Consider the following 19,739-nt stretch of genomic DNA (forward strand, 5'->3'; position numbering starts at 1 on the left):
ATTTTAGCTATTCTGACAGGTGTAAGATGGTATCTTAAAGTTGTCTTGATTTGCATTTCCCTGATCGCTAAGGAAGTTGAGCATGACCTTAAGTGTCTTTTGGCCATTTGAACTTCTTCTGTTGAGAATTCTCTGTTCAGCTCAGTGCCCCATTTTATAATTGGGTTGATTAGCCTTTTGCAGTCTAGGTTCAACAAACAGACAGACAGACAAACAAACAAACAAACAAACAAACAAAAATGAGCCCAATTTGTGTTGCTCAACTGTCACACTGTTAAAGGAAATTGACTGTCTCTTTCCCAGCAGCATTTGATATCAAATTCCAATAGCTCCCAAGCTAGTGGTGGGATACCATGCCTACCTCCTTTCATCCCTGCTGGAGTTGTATCTGGTTTGAGCTTATGCTGTTACAGTGCGTGCTGTCTCAACTGCAGTGAGCTAATATGTGGAACTGCCTGGTTGTGTCTGGAAAGCAATGTTTCCTTAAAGTTATCCACCATTTCTGGCTCTCAACAACCTTTTGGTCCTATTTCCAGAGAAGATCCCTGAGCCTTTGGAGGAAGGGTGTGATATATATTTAGGGTTGAATGTTCCACAGTCTCAGGGTTTCTATGTCAATAACCATCTACTGCAAGAAGAAACTTCTCAGTTAAGGGTTGAGAGATTCTCTGATTTGTGGGTGCAGCAATAAGTCACTAAGAGTCATTTTAATACTATGTCCATTTAATTGAATAATAGTACAAGGGTTTTCCCTTGGGACCATGACTTATCTTGCCATAGATTTTTGTCTTCAGTAACAATGACAGAAATGGTTCTATCTCTTGGAGTAGACTGTAGATTCAATTAAAAAGTAGCTGGATGATCCCATAACATTTGTACCTCAATTACACCAGTTGGAATATCTTGTCAGAGCTGTCATTATTATAGTTCTCAGGGCTCTCAGCTAGATGAGCTATCTATTACCTATTATAGTCACATTTTCTATGTGGTGACACCATTAAAATAATATCTTAAAGAGTTTTTGGAAATATAAATTATATTGTTTACTATGACTACCCTATCATGTAATTGAGCATCAGAATTTATTCTTCCTATCTAATTATACTTTTATGCCCGTGGACTAATCTGTCCTCATTTCTTTTATGACCTGAAGCTAGAATTAAAGGCTCTGTGCCAATGACAGCGTCTTACCTTGTATGACGATGAAAGTGGAGGTGGTTTAGGGGAGGAAAAGTCAGAAGGGGAGTTTAAATGATGAAGGCCATCCAACTTCAAAATGGGCTTTAATGCAAATTCATGGTGGAAGATTAAAAAGCTGCCTTGACATTGCTGCTTCAGAACTGTGTGTCCAGATATTAACATTTTGTTTTAAAGCATAATGATGGCATCTTATCAGTGATACTTAATTAACAATGTATAATTTCCCTCTAAAGCCTTATTAAGGATATTTTCAATATTATTGTAACAATAATGTAGATCACAAATATTTTGTTTCTTTTTACTGATTGTTTTGCATCTCTCTAGATTACAGATATGTTGCTGCTATTATGCATTTCATTTCTGCTACCAGGTTTAATGTTTTATGTTCTTGTAAAACACAGTAAATCAGATGTTTGTGAATTGCTAATATAAGTAATCCTGTTTATCAGAATGGACACAAATTACCTTTTGTGGCAGTGGGGTGTTTCCATTTCTTCCTTAAGAGGAATGGTTCGATGACAGCAGTTGTCCCTTGTAGTTGTCCTTGAGTGCTGGGAATTTCCACTCATCCCTTCAGTTCCTGTGCTGCTGTCTGTTTTCTCCTTCCTTCTGGACTCCACTCCCCCCTTTATCGCTGCTGTGACATAAAGGATCTCCCTTTCCTTTCTGGGTGATGACTACTTGGTGATGTCCAGCCTCACCTCTCCTCTGGCTTTCTTGTCTGTGGGTGGGGAAAGGTTTTGATTTTTGAGTTATAGAATAGGAAAGTATGGGTCATTGCATTATTTGGAGGCTGAGACAAGTGAACGTGGTTCAAAACTCAAAAGGAGTTTTATTTAAGTTAAGAAAAGCATGCTTTTGTTTCCCTATAGTCTAATTTTGGGGAATACTGTTATATTTGGTATAATAAGCCCTGAGTCTGTAGCTGGACCTGGTGATGTAAGCCCGCAGTCATAATCATCCCTGAAGCTCAGGCAAGACATCACAAGTTCAAGGCCTGTCTGGGTTACAGGATAAGTTCAAGTTCAGCACTAGAAATTTAGTGTGATCTTATATCAAAATAAAATATAGCCTGGTAGTAAAGTGTCTGCCTACTATACCTGAAGTGCTAGGTTCAACCGTCAGTGTGTGTGACTGTGTACCTCAATAATTTCTAAAAGCCTGCTGCTACTCTTAGTGTTTCTCTCTGTGATTTGCCCCCATTGGCTTATGATATTGCTGTCTTTCCAGATGAGCAGGTGGTGATAGAAAATTCACTGGGTTGAAGTGCTGCGTGCTTACACTGCTATGCAAAGATGACTTGGCTGGGGCTTAAAAGAAACATGGAAATTACTGATGAATACCCATAACAAAGAACCTGCACCTTTTGTCTTGGTTCAAGGACCCCCCCCCTTCTCCCTTTTCTATGTTCTGGGCATTTCAAGGTCGAAGGTTCCGGAAAGGAAAAAAATTGTCTACAGTGATGGCAAAGGCCAGAGGGTTGAGAGGAGGCTGATTTTGTGTAGGACACTGAGTGGGTTTGGGGTTTGGCTGGGTCTTGAGTTTTGAAATATCGACCACAGATTTGGGTAATTTTAAATGTCTCCTTTCTATACAGTTTCTTAACTCTACACTATAAAGGCTATCCCTTAAGTGTGATTTCCATAGTTCCTTTCAGCTCAGCAGTTGTTGCTGTCATGAGTTCTAAAGGCAGGAGACATATCTGCTTGGAGAGAGGGGAGCCAGGGTTTACTCAGGGCCTCCTCTGTGTTAGAATGGCTGAAAATACCTGGCAGAGGTTACTTCCCAGACAAAAGGAACATTTAGAGGAGTCAAGCTTTTACTAGTCTTTAATTGGGAACCAGTGCCCTTTTACTAACTGTACTCACTGCTGTTAGTAACTATAACTTCAAGTGCATACATGGTGAAACATTTGCCCTTTTGATGGTATTCAGTGGAGCCTTTTGTCCTCCTTGTTTTGCATGGCCTGTGCATTGCTGTATGTGAAACAAAGTTCTGGACATCACCCAAGCTCAAACAGTCTATAGTTGACTTAGCTAAACATAAGAGACCCACCTAACTTGAGAAGTCAGGTTGACCCAGTTTGAAATGGAGTGAGGAACACAGAGTTCAAGGTAAGGGTGAAGTTCTAGGGAAAGGGATGGGAAACAGGGTTAGGATCTTTTGACATGGGTCAGTGAGTTGTGTTCATTTGCAGCGTGGCTGTTCTGTGCTATTGCTGGAGGCATTTCTGCCCTTCTTCACTCTGGACTATTGTGCTGGAGCTGGGGTGTTAGCTATCAACATTAGAAGCTATTTTTCTCAAGTATCTTGCCTTTTTTTTTTTTACAAATTATTAGTGGTACACATTCAACATGGATTTAATAATAATTTTTTGCACCTATGCACAGAACATACTTTTGAAAGTTTGAGGTGTCAGTATTCTAAATTGAACAGTATTCTAAATTGAACTATTGAAAAGATTGTATAGTACTGGCATGTACAGTGGTTCTGTACTGATACTAATTTTCAGAAAGAAAGTGTGACATACGTATTAGGACAGGGACAGTCAGTGAGGGACTTGATCTGGATTTGGAGGGCCAAAAGGCTGCATTTGCCTCTCTAATTCTTTTCTTATGAGAGTATGATGCAATCTAACCTCTAGGCTTCTTATTAGGATACCTTAAACCCTGGAGATTCCTGACAAGGCTTTTGAAATTTGTGTTATAAAACAAGCTTGCAGTATGTACTATTTTACAAGATAGCAGAGTAGCCAAGAGTCTACTGATTAGTCCCAGTGTTGCCACTCAGCAGCTCTGTGACCAGGCAAGTTGCTCAACTCTACTGTTTTGTAGTTTTAATATGTAAGATGTGGGCACTTTACCTCCTAGAGTCATTCTGAATATTAGATGAAATAATATGTGTTTTGGCACTATGCTCAATTCAAAATAACATTGAGAAAATGTCTTTTAATGGAGTGTTTATTTTAATGAAATAAAAATATTTTAGCACACTAATAAGCCCCAAACAAATATATAAGGATACATATATTATATATATTCACATGTATATATGAGTCTTTGGGCTTTGAAAGAAGAAAAGATAAGTTTTAGGAAGGCAGAAATTTGCTTAAGAATAATAAATCAGTAGTCATTTTGATGAATTGTTAGGTCCTTCAGTTTTCAGGAGTCTTTATAAATGATTTAAATTATAAAAGATTACAAAAGATTTACTGAGTACCTGGTCTACAACAGGTGTCACAACAAGTTCGAGGGACATCAAACATCAAAATGAGCAACAAATGTCTTTGGGGGTTGGAAGTGGAAATAGAAAAGGTGTTAAGTACAAAAAAAAAAAAAAAAGGGCTCTCTTCTTATCTACATAAGAAAGAGAGAGCCAGAGTACTCCAGCCCAGACTAATTCAATCCTGGGGGTGAGCCCAGGGACTCTAGGGCTCAGAGTCTCCCTGACCAGGTGGTGGGAGGGAGTGATAGGAATAGGACTTGGAGATGTTCCCTGCTCCCGTCTCCCCCCTTCTCTCTCCTCTCTCTCTCTCTCTCTCTCTCTCTCTCTCTCTCTCTCTCTCTCTCTCTCTCTCTCTGTGTGTGTGTGTGTGTGTGTGTGTGTGTGAGAGAGAGAGAGAGAGAGAGAGAGAGAGAGAGAGAGAGAGAGAGAGAGAGATTAAGAGAAAGAGAGAAAGGGGAGAGGGGGGGTGGCTCCTTGTGTCTCATGACTTTGGGGAAAAGAAAGCAGATGTACCTGAGCTGATTTTTGTTCCTCTGGACTGATGTTAGGATGCTTTTGTTTCTTTTGTTTTTAATGGGATTTCTCACTATTTTGTGGTTGATACCTGATAGGCTTAGTAATCACAATGAACTTTTACACTGAAAATCACTCTACATTACGTTTGTAGATTTATTGCATTTTAGAAGACTGTTAATAACTTTAGGTTTCTGTATAGCCCTGGCTGTGCTGGAGCTCATTATATAGATCAGGCTAGACTTGAACTCATAGGGATCCACCTGCCTCTGCCTGTAGAGTACTGGGATTAAAGCATGCACCTTTATGCCTGTGTGGTTTTAGTAATAATTTAAAAATTATTTTCTTTATGAGGCATGATTTTACAGGCACTGCTGCTGTCTCTGAGAATTGTTTGTTAACTACCATGCTTGGGAAGGTTGAGGAGAAAGATGGAATCCTACTGTAATGACTGATGCAAGGGGCTCAGTGAGAATAGGTGACTCAGTTAATATTTTATTTTATTTTTTTTACGGTGAGTACATTTTTATTTATTTATTTATTTATTTATTTATTAAAGATTTCTGTCTCTTCCCCACCGCCGCCTCCCCTTTCCCTCCCCCTCCCCCAATCAAATCCCCCTCCCTCATCAGCCCAAAGAGCAATCAGGGTTCCCTGCCCTGTGGGAAGTCCAAGGACCACCCACCTCCATCCAGGTCTAGTAAGGTGAGCATCCACGAAACTGCCTAGGCTCCCACGAAACCAATAGGTACAGTAGGATCAAAAACCCATTGCCATTGTTCTTGAGTTCTCGGTAGACCTCATTGTCTGCTAAGCAGTGTAAGCAGTATACTCACCCAGACCCTGGACTGCACTGGATGGCACTTTTGGTATGCTCTTCATAAAAGGGTGATGTATTAGGGTGGGCAAAATGAAGTTGTTACTCTACATTTAAATGCCCACCATTGGCTTTTTATGAAGTAACTGGTGACATCTTGCAGATATTTTGCCAACGTCTATAAAGTTATTCCTTCTTTTAATTTGAGGTCTCCACAGAGTGAGTCATTCTGACAAAATTGTATGCATCTGGATCTAGTCAGCTCCCATGCAATATCCTCATACCTCATACCCAATCCCATCACCTCCTTTATCAACTTAAGTATAAAAAGTAATGATTTTTCAAAAAAAAAAATAGCAGTTGATAGATGTCTCCCATTGAACATCATTTTGTTTGGAACATTTAGTATTTTATCAGGACTCAAATGGGAGTTGCTGGCTTCCCCAGAAGGGTATTTCCCTGTGATTGATTGTAAAGTGGATAGAGCCCGGCAAAGGATCTTTCTTTCTCAGGGATTTCTTGTTCAAACAGAATTTGTTGTATCCACATCGGCAAAGCTGTGCTAATACAGGCTGCTGGCCAGATCTTGGAAATAGCCTCATTATATTGAACGGGATATCATAAAGGTATCCATTAAGGTGGGATTCTCTCAGTGTTTGTACTTTTAAACCCAAGCCTCTTGCCACGTTCTACATTTCATCAACAGCCTAATTCGCGTGTAATGTATCCTTAGAAAATTCGTCTCCTAACCATTGCAAAAGTAGAATCTGTGGCTTTTAACATTCTTAGGGTTTGGGCTTGTTGTTGTTCAGTTGTTCTTTTGCTTTCTGTGTTTATGGAGATCGTAAGGTGTTCTGCTGACCGAAGGGTAAAAACCCAGGAAATTTACTGCGTTCAGCTCTCCTTGCAGCTACTATTGCTGTCCAAATACATGACAGACAAAGAACTACCGGTTCCCCCTCCAGATCGAATGAAATTCAGCTCAGAATTCTGCATTTTCATTTTCCCATTCTATTAGGAAATATACAGTGTTGGAAGCCACAGTATTTAGCTTTACTGTGGAAATCATACTGCAGTTCTGCCAAAGTGAAACATTGATTGCGTTGTGTTGTATTTTGGTTCTGGACCCCACTGGGGTCAGGAATGCTGGAAGAATGAGGCACACAAAGGTAAGGGCAGAATGGGAGTTGATTCCACTCCTCCAATTAGAGCATGTAAAACACGAGCAGAATGTGGTGTAGTGTTCTATAGTCAAAGCTAATTGAAGACTGGGGGAAATATTAGAGAGAACACAGGCGCTTTACAATTTAATTTCTTTTCTGTTTGTATGTCTTCCCAGTTGACTCAATAGGACTTTTATTACAAACAAATTTCTATCATAAGAATCCGCTTAATTTCTGCGGTGATAACTAAGGGGATTTTAAGGGATTGTTTTAGGTTGAAGTTCTGTCTACGGCAAGCTGGAAATGGTGTAAAAACTCAGTAAATAATTTCTCAGGGCCTGCTGTATGTCAGGCTGTATGGTTGGGCTGTGGTGTGACACAAGATGACAACAGACATCCTAGGTGTGTATCCAGCCAAGTTTCAGAGTGTCTGTTATGGGTGGACCAGAGGCAGCTTGCAGAAATATTAGATATGTGTGAAAAAATGATGGGAATCAAGAACACCTAGAGTTTTATTTAGCCTGAGCAACTTGGACGGTATATGACAAAACAGGTTTGCAGGCAGTGTTGGGGTTTAATGCCTGGAAAAGTCATAGATTAGACTTCAGTTCTGGTAAAGAGGGGAAGTCTTAGAAAATGGAGATCATCAAGGTATGAAATGTAAGGAGGAGGAGGGAAACAAGATATCCAGTGAAATGAGAAGAGAAGAGAAGCTCCTTGGGAACTGAACAGTAGCTCTGCAGCTTGCAGAACAGCAGCTCCAGAGGAAACAAGCATCCAGGTTCTGAGAAAGTACCGCAGTGAGAGATCCTTTCTGGGTCACCTGTTTTCCACTGTTCTGTAGTCCCCTTTTACCTGATTGCTTTGGTATTTTCATCCCAGATAATAAGTGCTCTGGTTTTCACAGAATATCTCCTCTCCCAGCATCAGCACCACTAGAGAGTAGTAAGTCAAAATGCACATTTCTGGACTGTATCTTAGACCTGCAAATAAATGAAAAAAGGTACAGTCTAGCAGGTTGTGTTTTAACAAACTGATTAGATGTTTTCTGAGGTGTGATGAAAGTTTGGGGGCTACTGTGTATTGGAGGAGGCTGCTTGTTGGTTCCCGGCTGCTTAGCCCCAAATTAATCACACAGAAACTATATTATTTAAAATACTACTTGGCCCATTAGCTCTTCTTATTGGCTAACTCTTACATCTTAATTTAGCCCATTTTTAGTAATCTGTGTATCGCTACGAGGCTGTGGCTTACCAGGAAAAGTTTCAGCGTGTCTGTCTCCAGTGGAGGCTCCAAGGCTTCTCCCTGACTCTGCCCTTTCTCCCAGCATTCAACCTTGCTATAGGCTAGGACAGTTTCTTTATTAACCAATAGTATTTACAGCATACAGAGGGGAATGCCACATCATCTGTGTTCAGAGGAAGAATCATAAGTTTCATCAAAGAAAGTTAACAGATGGGAAATGTACTATCATTTCTTTTGGGCCAAATATCTAAGGCTAAAGAAATAAATGTATTTTAATGTCAGTAAACCACTTCTGAGTCATTGTCATGGGAAGCATCCCAAATCTTATAAATTGTAACAATGGTCAGATACTAATTCATACATTGATGACTGTGCACTTTGGATAGTATTGTAACGGCTGACTTTAACCAGACAAAACTGAAAGTTAGTCATTTCAGTGGGCAGCCCAAATTCTCAACCAACCGTTGAAACCTTTCTTTAACACAAGATCCTGGTCAGACAATTTAAAATGATTCCTGAGGCACACATTTGATGAATTATGAATTTTTATTCATAAAATACACCCCAAATTTATTTTAGCTGTTTAAATAATTGAGTTTAATGTATATTTAGTCAAGCATTACAGTAGTAAGGGCTTAAGGAGATTAGAAATAAATGAATCCAATTAAAGACTATGTCCCTGAGATTTGATATGTCATCAGCAGGGGTGAACTGTTTGCACAGCAACTGTAAAGAAATCATTAATGATTAACTATCCAGAAGAGGGTTAATCAAGAATAAATGTTACAGGACATACTTTATAATATTTAAGTTAAACAAACAACGTTCTGTGCATCCAAGCACATTGCATCATGCCATCATTTCTGCTGTCTTTTCCTGGAAAGTTCAAAGTCTGAGCCTTTCTGTGTCCGTGATATACAAATGCAGGCTTTGTAATGTGTAAGGCAGGGAAGACTTTCCAGCAGTACTACGCATTTGGCTTCCGTGGTCTCCTTACATGAGGTTCTGGGGTCAGAATTTGCAGAGCCTATAGCTTTGAATATGGAATCAAGTTTCCTAGAGTAAAGGGATGATTATGGTCTTTTGGCTACAGTTTTTTTTTTTTTTTTATGTTTCTGGAGCCAAAAATAGTTGTGATATTTTTATGTGCTCTGCTAGATGACATCGTTAGAGTTCAGAAATAATTTTGCTACTCCCATCCCCTCCTCTTTTCCATCTATCCCCCACCCCATCTACTCCTCCATCTCCGTTCAGAAAGGGACAGACAGACATCCCATGGGCTTGGACAAAGCAGAACACATCAAGTTGAGGCAGGACCAAGCTCCTCCTCTTACATCAATGCAAGGCCAGGTAATCCAGCACAGAGAACAGGTTTCCAAAAGCCAGCTAAACACCAGGGAGAAGTCCTGCTCTCACTGTTAGAAGCCTTACCAAGAGACCAAGTTACACAATGGTTGTGCCCATGCAGATGACCTAGGCCAGTCCAAGCCGGCTCCCTGGATGTTGGTCCAGAGTCTATGAGTTTCCTCCTCTTTTTCTTCTGTAAGATCCCCCCTCCCTCTCTTAAGCTGAACTCCAGGAGCTTTGCCCAGTGTTTAACCAGGTATATGCCTAAAACTAGCATAGCTGGGTCTTGAGATAGATTCCCAATTTTCTGAGAAATCACCATACCAATTTCCAAAGTGCTTGTACAAGTTTGCATTCTCACCAGCAGTGGAGGAGTTTTCCTCTTACTCCACATTCTCTCGTGCATAAGCTCTCATCACTGTTTTTGATCTTAGTCTTTTGAGATTCTTCTGTTGCAAATTCTTTGTTTATATTTGTACCCCATTTTTAATTGTATTATTTGGTATTTTTATGTTTAGCTTCTTGAGTTTTTTATATATTTTGGAGATCAGTTGTCTGTCAGATGAGTTCATTTCATCTGAAAATTGAAACAGTTCACATGAAAACCTTCAGAGGCAAATAATTACATAAGGTAGCAAGGGTGAAAATTAGATCAGAACACAGTGAAATATCTAAGTACTAAGAGAGCAGATGTGCATTTGAACATTTAAAAATCATAAATGGTATTCCTAAGATGGTAAACCTTTGAAAAATAAATTCAATAGTTCTTTATTTTTTTTGTATATAATATGCACAAATAGGCAATTTTGGAAATAAAAGAGGTTAGGGAACTACTAATTGTATGTTAGGAGTACTTGAAACTTACCTTAATTAGTGTTTTATAAAAGAAATATTTGTTCTTATTATAAAAGTTCAGTGTGCTCATTATAGAAAAATTATGATAGTATAGAGAACTATGAAATGATAAAAGGTATTTTGGTCTGTTTTCTGGATATCTGCACTTAACAGTTTAGTTCATTGCCTCTTATTATATATAGATAGTACTTGTTAACCTAAAAAGAAAAAAAAATCAGTGTATTGTATTTTTCATGTCACTGAAATCAAAGGATTACCAGATGGATAAAAATTTATCAGGATATACCATAACTTAGTAATTCCTTTGTATTTGGTTATTTTATACTTCTAACTAAATATCAGAAATTATGACAATAAACATATTTGTATATAGATATTTGATACTTCCAATAATTTTCATAAAATTATATTCTATTTTCTAAGAACACTATAGATTGCTAGAGAGTAAATGGCTGGACTTAGAGCATGAACATTCTCAAAACTTGACAGGTGTGATTGTTTTACTTTCCCAGCTGTAGCAATGTGGATGTCTACTTTCTCTAATGTGTGTCATTAGCAGTTTCATTAAAAATACCTCTGCCAAATTAAAAGCACAATTATCTTTTGTTGCTTGTTTTAATGTATATTCATGAGACTAAACCTTTGGGATATTCCTAAACACTTTGTGTACCCTTTTCTAACTTTTCTATTGTGGAGATATTGCAGTCATTAACAGAGTGTAGAATTTATTTCTCTAGGGATTTAAATTTTATTTCTCCTGTCTACTTCCACATAATTTTAGGAGTTAAAAAATAGTTTAGGATGAAATGACTTTAGTGTTCTAGTTTTCCTAAATATTATATATGCTTGAATTGCAATTTGAAAAAAAATAAGTGAATTTACTACAACAGTAAAGTAGGATTTGACTCTGTGACTTTGGATCTCACAGTATTCCAGAATCCTTATTAATTATAATCTAGGAATTTAAAAAGGTCTCACATAAACTTAGGATGGCTTTTAGGTAAAGGCACTGCTTACAAAAGCAAAGAGTTTTGGGAAAAGATATGGTATAACCACGAATCTACTTATTTGTACTAGATGATTTCATTTCCAAAGGCGTCTTAGCCCAATTTTCACCAGACTGTCGTCGTCTGTGAGCTTCTCAGTACGGAATCGTCCTTATCATCTCTTTCTGCTGGGCTCCATAGGAGCCTGAATATGAAACATAAAACGGGTCTCTCTGCTGCCAGGACTTACTGGTGGCTAGGCAGCAGCTCAGCCAGAATACAAAGAAGGTCATGCACTGTGTGTAAGAGTGACTCTGGAATCCAATTAAAAAGTTTAGTATAGGCACAGTCATCCCAACTTAATCTGATCGTGGTTTAATGCAATCCTCTGCTTATTTCAATCTGTGCCTTTGGAGTCAAATCAGTTGTGTGTCTCTTTTTCCACGTTTTGCCTGGGTAATTTGATCAATTTCAGCTGTTTAAAAAATAGTTCAGCTAGGAAATCTGGCAACATCTTTTAAGAATTGTTATGAAGCATAATGTACCCAGAGAAGCTCCAGGATAACCTGCAGGTCCAAAATTGTCATATCATAAGCAGAAAGTTCAGTTTTCTAAAAAGAAAATGGAATACACTGTGGTGTTGGGGAAGAAACGTTTTTGTAAAGGCTCTAGAAACTGAACAATGCGGTTGCTAGCTTCTTTGTATACAGATTGTAAGGCTGTGAACCTTAAGCACTCTGTCGTGGCTGCAATGCTAGAAATGATGATAATGTATTTCTCCAAGGTGGGAAGTTACTTTCATTAGCTTTACAAGGGTGTCATAGTGAGCTTTCCACATGACATGATGACATTGACTCCATGAATAGTTGTGGTGCAGTGTTAAAAGAAGGTTGAGAAAGGCCACTGAAGTGAACTTGGCCCCATTTATTTTTCCTACTGAAATTTGAATTATTCCAAATATGTACATGGCTATTACAAGGTTTAAAGTAGACTGATTGGCTAATTCTAAAAATTGAATGATTTTTGACTGGAATGGAATAAGAAGATTACTTTGGTCTGCAAATATGGGTGAGATTAACATCTACAACATCAAATGATTGCATGTTACTCATCTCTCATTACTCTCAGAGTGAGAGGTACCCAAGGATGCCTATAGCTTTTGTACAAGTCATTAAAAGGAGGGAAAACAAATGTAAATGATTCTCAATAGTCTTTTGAAGAATATATCAAGTACCATATACCAATAGGTTTCCTTTCAGTATGCCAATCATGTCTGGAGTCCAGTATAAGCTGCCCTTAAAAAGATAAATTGTGGAGCCCTGAATATATAGCGTATCTCAAGAATGCTTTAAGAACAGATCCATGCCTTTTTTTTTTAATTGTTGTTAGAAACCACCTAAGGCATGTTCCTCAACCAACTCTTTGGGATCCAATGTCTATGGAAGCTGAGTATTTTTTTTTTTTTGCCATATACCAGAAGGAAAGTGTTAAATAAATGGCTTCACTAAACACACATGTAATCTTGAGTACATGTGTGGTACCAGAATTGCTTCATTGGAGGACAAGGAGAGAAGCAGAGCCAGATTTCTCCTGGTGTCCAAGTCTGTAGAGGGAAATGGGACTTCTAATCCCCACAAACATCTAGCCCTTTAAGTGGTATAAATGAAATGCTCAACTTAATAGAAGTCTAAAAGTAAAGCAAGCGCTTTGTTCTTCCTCCCAAATCTGCCACTCAGAGCTGCCCTTGGCAGCACATCAACTGCTCGAAATGTCTTTAAGTGGGGTTTTTCTATTATGCTTTTCATCCTAACATATCTATGGAGCTGTTGGAGCTTTGAATAGTGAAAAAGGAAGGCTGAGTTACTCTGCATGACTGTGCTGTAACCATTCCATGTGCTTACTTAGTAATGAAGAACTTACCTTAGTATTTTGACCACATGCACTAGAACTTAACAACTCAAATGTAACAGACCAAATTAAAATGCATTTGGTATGAAGATGAAAAAAATACAATGCAAGGAGTGTTTATTATTTTTTTTAAAAGATTTAAAACACTTTTTTCCACACAATATATTTTGAATATGTTTTTCTCCTCCCCAACTCCTCCCAGATCCTCCCTATCTCCCTCCCCACCCATCTTTACGTTGTTTCTCTCTTTCAAAAAACAAAACAAAACAAAACAACAACCAGTATTTATAATGAAATCACTTCTGAAGTGAAGTATAGTGGTAGAGTGAGAAGCTAAGAGATGGACGCTGGTGGCTGAGTATTTGCTGTCCCAGGCACTATGCTGCAGGATTTTCCCACAAGATTGCTTGTAAACCTCACTACGTCTTTATGGATCACAGACTAGAACAGAAGCCTGGGTGGCAACTTGTTGGTGACAGACAGGGTTGGCTTCACATTCATCTGTTTGATATTGTGCTCACTGGTAAATGTGAACAATTACTACTATTTTTTTAAAAAAACTAAACATAAATTTTTCGTTTTGTGTGTGAGAATGTTTGCTTCATGTACATCTGTACATCACACACATGCCTGGTGTTTACAGAGGCCGGAAAAGGGCATGGGTTTCCCTGGAACTGGAGATGGTTTTGAGCTAATAAGTCAGTGCTGGGAACCCAACCTGGATCGTCTGGATTTAAACTGCTGAGCCCTCCCTTCAGTCCCTGGGGTGGTTATTTAAATTACATTGCTGTTGAGGATCAGAACAACATTTTCGTTCAATCATTAACAGCATTTTTTATAATTCTTACATTTGACAATGAGGTGAGTGGGCACAATTTTAAACTGTATATTAGATTTAAAATGTTATCTAGATTTATTTAGCTTGGCGTATTTCTGTCATTGAAAGCTACGCAATTCGTATGTGTGTTGCATGATGTTGATTCCAGCACTTCGGAGGCAGATCTCTAGGAGTTTGAGACTAGCCTTGTCTGCAGAGTGAGCTCCAGGACAACCAGAGCTACGTAATGAGACCCTGTCTCAAACAAACAAACAAACAAATAAACATACACACCAAAAAGTTGTGCAAAAGTTTTAGAAAGATCTTAAAAATATTTTAATTTTCCCATGCATTATGCAATAATTAAACACATTTATGGGGTACATACTTTATTTCAACACGTGTATGCAACGTGCAGTAGTAACTAAAGTAACTAAAACCTTTATCTTTTCTTGTTTTTATAATTTTGGAGCTTTTGATCATTTTTCTTCTAGTTCTTCATAAATACATAATAGATACAAACATTAATTACCCTCCTATGATACAAAACACTAGGACTTATTTAATACCAAATTTCCAACTTCCATCTCTCCCTAACCCTCTCTCCCTCTCTCAAAATCATGGCTATCTCCTTTGAAAATATGTGGTATTTGTTTTTCTCTGTCTGTACTTTTTTTTTTTTTTAATGATAGGCTGTTAAATAGTCTAGGCTGGCCACAAACTTGATGTATACCAAATAATGATGTTAAATTGATTCTCCTGCATCTCCCTTTCAAGTGCTGGGGTTACAAGTATATGCCCTTGTGGTTAGTTTACATGGTAATAGGGATCAAACCAGGACTTGGTGCCTCTTAGGTCAGCACACTACCCATTAAGCTATATCCCTGGCTATATCTGGAACTTTCTCTTAACAGAATGTTCTTCAGTTCCATCCATGTTGCTTCAAATTACAGAATTTCATTCTTTATGATGGCAGAATGATACTTATGTATGTAGGCAAATAGGGAGGGAGGAAGAAAGACCGCCAGCCAGTCCCCGAATCAAGACAGAGATGTATTATTAATTATGAATATATGGCCTTAGCTACGACTTGTTTCTGACTAGCTCTTATAACTTAAATTAACTCATTTCTTTTAGTCTATGTGCTATCATGTGGTTCACGGCTTTTACCTCTCTTCTAGTATGTCCTGCTTCCTTTGCATCTAGCTGGCAGCCTCATCTTTTTTCTTCCCAGTAACCTCTCTGTCCCCAGAAGTCCCACACCTAACCTCTTCCCTCCTGGTTAATGGCCATTCAGCTCATTACTAAATCAATCTTAAAACTGTAAAGGATTATTCTGCAATTTCCCCCCTTTTGATTTAAATAAAAAGGAAAGGCTTTTACTCAACAGACTCTGTCTGTGTCTGATGTCATGCTGTTGTAGTTTGCTGATGCGTGTCATTGCATTGCCAGTGATGATACTGAAACTGGTTTATCTGGTTTACATTCTTACTCACTTGAAAGACTCAGGGCCTGACTTATGCTTTTGCCTTTTTGAGTTGATAAGTAAGTTACATGTATTTATAGCATATACTGGGGTTCTTGATATATGTATATGTTGTGTAGTGGCTAAATTAAAGCATCTGTAGTTTATATACTAGCTCATATACTTAAATAATGTTTGCTTTTCATAGTAAGAACACTTAAAAGTCATCCTTTACAGTAAACTTGAAGTCATTAATTATATTTTTCCATTTGCCTGATTTTGCTAGTCTGCTAGAATGGGAAAATGATCATAGGATAAATGAAGAAAGTAAAAGTAAGATGAAAAAAATAGAAGAAGCTGGAAACTTGCATAAAATGCCTGTATGTATGAATGCTTCATAAGTGTTCTAGAGGGGACTGCAAATTAGAGTTGGGGCTTTTATTTTTAAAACCTCTAGGGCAAGTCAACAAAATATGATGAGATATATAGTTCACAGTGTTCTAGAGAGTAAAAAGAATTAGTCAGTTACCTTGGCACATTCCAGTTTGTTCTAGAATCCTTAAGAAATTTCACCCACAAGTGGTGACAAAGAAGAGTATCTGAAAAATCTGTTTTGGGGGACTAGACGGTAGGGTTGATATTCTCTGAAAAGAATGAAAAATTCCAAGTGATATCTGATGATATCTGAAATGCCTTGAGGTTACACCTGTGGGCAAGACCAAGTGGATTTCATAACAGAAGCTCCTTGGTTCCTTCATACCAATCTGCAGTCAGTACGTATATTCTTTTTCTCCTGAATAAATTATAATCTACTACACATTCTAGTTATCGTCTTCATTCTCATATCTCTATGTAGCACAAAATCTGGTTTATGAGGGGAGCAATGAATGTTTATTTGATGAATGAAAGAATGGGAAAAATATGGTGTTAAAATTTACTCTGAGAGACCTGATTTAGCCCATTGAAAGGGATTTTTGGCTAATTTGAAGCTAGCTGTCTATAAGAATGTTTGGAATGTTTAGAATGTTTATCACAATGATATTGTTGTTGATGATCTGGGAGCATTGGTTGTCTGTTGAGTTCACTCACGCGGAAAACTTTAGGGCAGGTTTAAAAATTCATATTGCACCATCTGTGGCACACAAAATCTCTTTATCACTTACAATCAATTCTTTCCAGGAGAAGGACTGTGGGGCTTCTTAAGTTCACTGGGGGTAATTCAGCAGATTTCTCTTGGGCTACTAGAAAGCTAAAGGGCTTTCTGAGTCATTATATTTACTCTTTAGGTTTTTAATTAAAAATACTTTTTCTGAGTAATTAAATAAGAGGTTTATCGTCTATTTAATAAAATCAATGGAAGGCGGTCACATTCCCAGGCATTTGTTGACTGTAATTTCTAGGTTTTTAGAAAAGCAGCTGTTTGGGAAAGGTAGCTTGACCACTAACATTTGCTTTCTTTTTTATATATGAAGTACTATCTTTTCTTGTGATTTGCATGAATCTATTCCCTGTGGAGGCTGACTGAAGGCTTTGTTTCTCACCCCTGCAGAGACACAGAATACAAAGGTCTGCAGCTCTCCCTGGACCAGATCTCAGCCTCTAAGCCCACCTTCTCCTATGCTAGTAGCTCCACCCCCACCATCACTGACAACAGGAAGGGGAATAAGTCGCGGCTATCCAGCACCAAGTCAAAATCCAGGACCTCCCCATATCCCCAGGTCAGAACCTGATGTTTTAAAACTTTTTTTTTTTACTTGATTTGATCTTAAAGTTGAAGAAGTATAAAATCTAATTAACTATATGTTGTTGATAGATAAAAACTGTTAAGAAGAATTGTGAATTGATTTTGTTATTTGCTGTGTTCATGGAAGGTTGGTTTTCATCATCACGATTTCTTTGATATTTTTATTGATTTTACTTCTTGCTCCCTCTAACTCCCAACAATGATTAGTTTGGAAGATTAAGCCAGCATAACAAAACATAGGAAATAAGAGCTCATCAGAAGAGCTAAATTAAGTTGGGACCTTTAAAAGAGAAAGATAAGAGGTTGGAAGCTAAGTATGAAGAATGGCTTCAGCATGAGATTTGCCCACAGATTGCATATGGGGGGAAATGGGACAGACAGACTTTTCCAGATGACACGGAGGAAAGACGGCTCTTCTTTTAACAAGGCAGTGAGATGATGACACCAGAGGAGGTATCCCGAGGTACTGAAGCGTACGTTTGAGAGAATGGGTTTTTGAGGGAAAAGAATATTTTTGTGACCAGTGTGGGATACATAGAATCTAGATTTTGGCAAGATGTATGTGTCTGTGCAGCTTCCTACCTGGAGAAGGTAGCACAGGATTGAGGATTTGCCACTCCCCGTACCCTGTGACTACTTTTCCTCCATTCTCTCCTGGAGATGGACTGCCAGACTACCTGCAGCTCACTATGGGTAACTCAGCGGCTTATTTTTGGGCCAGAAGAAAACCAGTGGTCTTTCTGAGGTACTATACTTACTGTTTATTGCTGTTACTATTATTATTAAAAATGGCAATCTGGGGAATACAAAAGTGATTATTTTTGTTCTTTTCAGATCTGTTATTTTGTCAACATGTGTAAGTGTGAACTATTTGAAGAAATGTTTTACATTGACTTAGGGGTCATTATAAAGCTCCTATTTGCTAGACTATGTTAGTATCTAGATAATGAAGAGGAGAAGACAGTGACTCTGCCACCAAGAGGCTCAGGTCACATGGCTCTAAATCTTTCACAGAAGCTGGGGTTTCTTTCCTCTGACAAAAGGGGTGGGCAAGGTCTACATGCTTTAAAGTGCACAGCTTCTCCCAGGATAGCTGAGTGCTTTACTTGTGGGGCATAAAGTAGGATGACCAAAGACACTGCCAACAGAGCTGCTCCTTTCTCTAGAGAGTCTGTGAGGAGCTTTTTATATCACCATCTGGTGCTTTGGGAAGTGAGTTTTATGGCTTCCTTTTTGGAATGGATTATGCCTCTGGGTAGTCTTTTCCTCAAAGATAAATGAATGTTGAACACACACAGATGAATGAATGATTTAAATTAGGAAATACTAAATTAAAAAGGAGATTGTTCTTTGTTATATAGGAATTAACACACACGTGTGTGTGTACACACACACACAAGCACACACCCATGTACACACACATATGCATACACGCACACATATGCACTTCCTTGTTGATCCTTTTAAACCTCATTGCATGTTCTGGTTTTCTTCCTGCTTCCGTCTTAATGTCTAAAGTTTCTGTCAGTTCACTTGAACAGTAGATGCTCTCCCATCAGATGACTTCTTGTGTGTGTTTAGCTGATGAGGAATTAATTTGAAAGTTAAGCATATTGTGTAGTTTAAAAAATAAAAGTGGAAAGTAGAAAATCACTCTTTACTGTTTTCTTTAGAATTGTTTGCTCTTCTACGATGTTTTGTAAAGTAAAATCACAGGCATAAACAAAGTAAAAACCACACACATATTGTTTACACAGGATTTCTCTTGTGTATCCATTTGTGTGTGTGTGTGTGTGTGTGTGTGTGTGTTAGTACATGGAAATCCAGTCCTTAGAATTTTGGTTGTATGTCTCCTTTTAAGCAGCACGGTTGACTCTAAATTAAGTTTACCTAACGTTTATGTGCCTGCTAAAGGTTATTATTTAATTTTCTTTACTTTAGATAACAATGGGGATAGATAAATCATTATCTGAGTTCCTACTATATGGGTACTAGCACACACATGCCAGGAATGAAACATACTTTTTCTATTTTTGAAGAGCTACTAGTACAGACTGGCAAGGGGATAGGCATTTGCAATAGGTTGTCCTGGTGCTTGAGTATCTTTGGAAAAGTGTGACAACCAGGGCAAACACATTATTGTTTCTGCTGGAAGAAAACAATTCTGAAATCTGCCCCACTTAGCTATATTTAAACCCTCAAGATTTTAAAGAAATAATTAGTTTTTCAAAAATACCTGGTTCAAGTTATTCTTTAGGAACAGCTAGTCTTCAAATTTTATGCAGCACAGTTCTTTTAAAGATTTTTTTTGACCCAGGCCAGCTGGCCTTGGTGGGTCAAAACTGGTCTCGGTGAACATAGCGGACAAGGAGGACTACTGAGACCTCAAGAACAATGGCAATGGGTTTTTGATTCTACTGGACCTATTGGTTTCGTGGGAGCCTAGGCAGTTTC

The 19,739-nt window shown here is 38.2% G+C and overlaps 1 protein-coding gene across 1 annotated transcript in view; it reads left to right on the top strand.

Annotated features, from left to right (window-relative positions):
- Positions 1 to 19,739, top strand: part of Sim1 (SIM bHLH transcription factor 1) — a 63,186-nt gene that overhangs the window by 21,607 nt on the left and 21,840 nt on the right. Inside the window, exon 9 of the mRNA XM_050120162.1 lies at positions 17,091 to 17,259. Within this exon, the coding sequence (XP_049976119.1) occupies positions 17,091 to 17,259 (169 nt within the window). The remainder of the gene's footprint in view (positions 1 to 17,090; positions 17,260 to 19,739) is intronic.

Source organism: Alexandromys fortis, unplaced genomic scaffold, assembly GCF_014885135.2.
Source record: "Alexandromys fortis isolate MF-2015 unplaced genomic scaffold, M_Fortis_MF-2015_v1.1 scaffold_141, whole genome shotgun sequence".
In the NCBI taxonomy this organism is placed as follows: domain Eukaryota; kingdom Metazoa; phylum Chordata; class Mammalia; order Rodentia; family Cricetidae; genus Alexandromys; species Alexandromys fortis.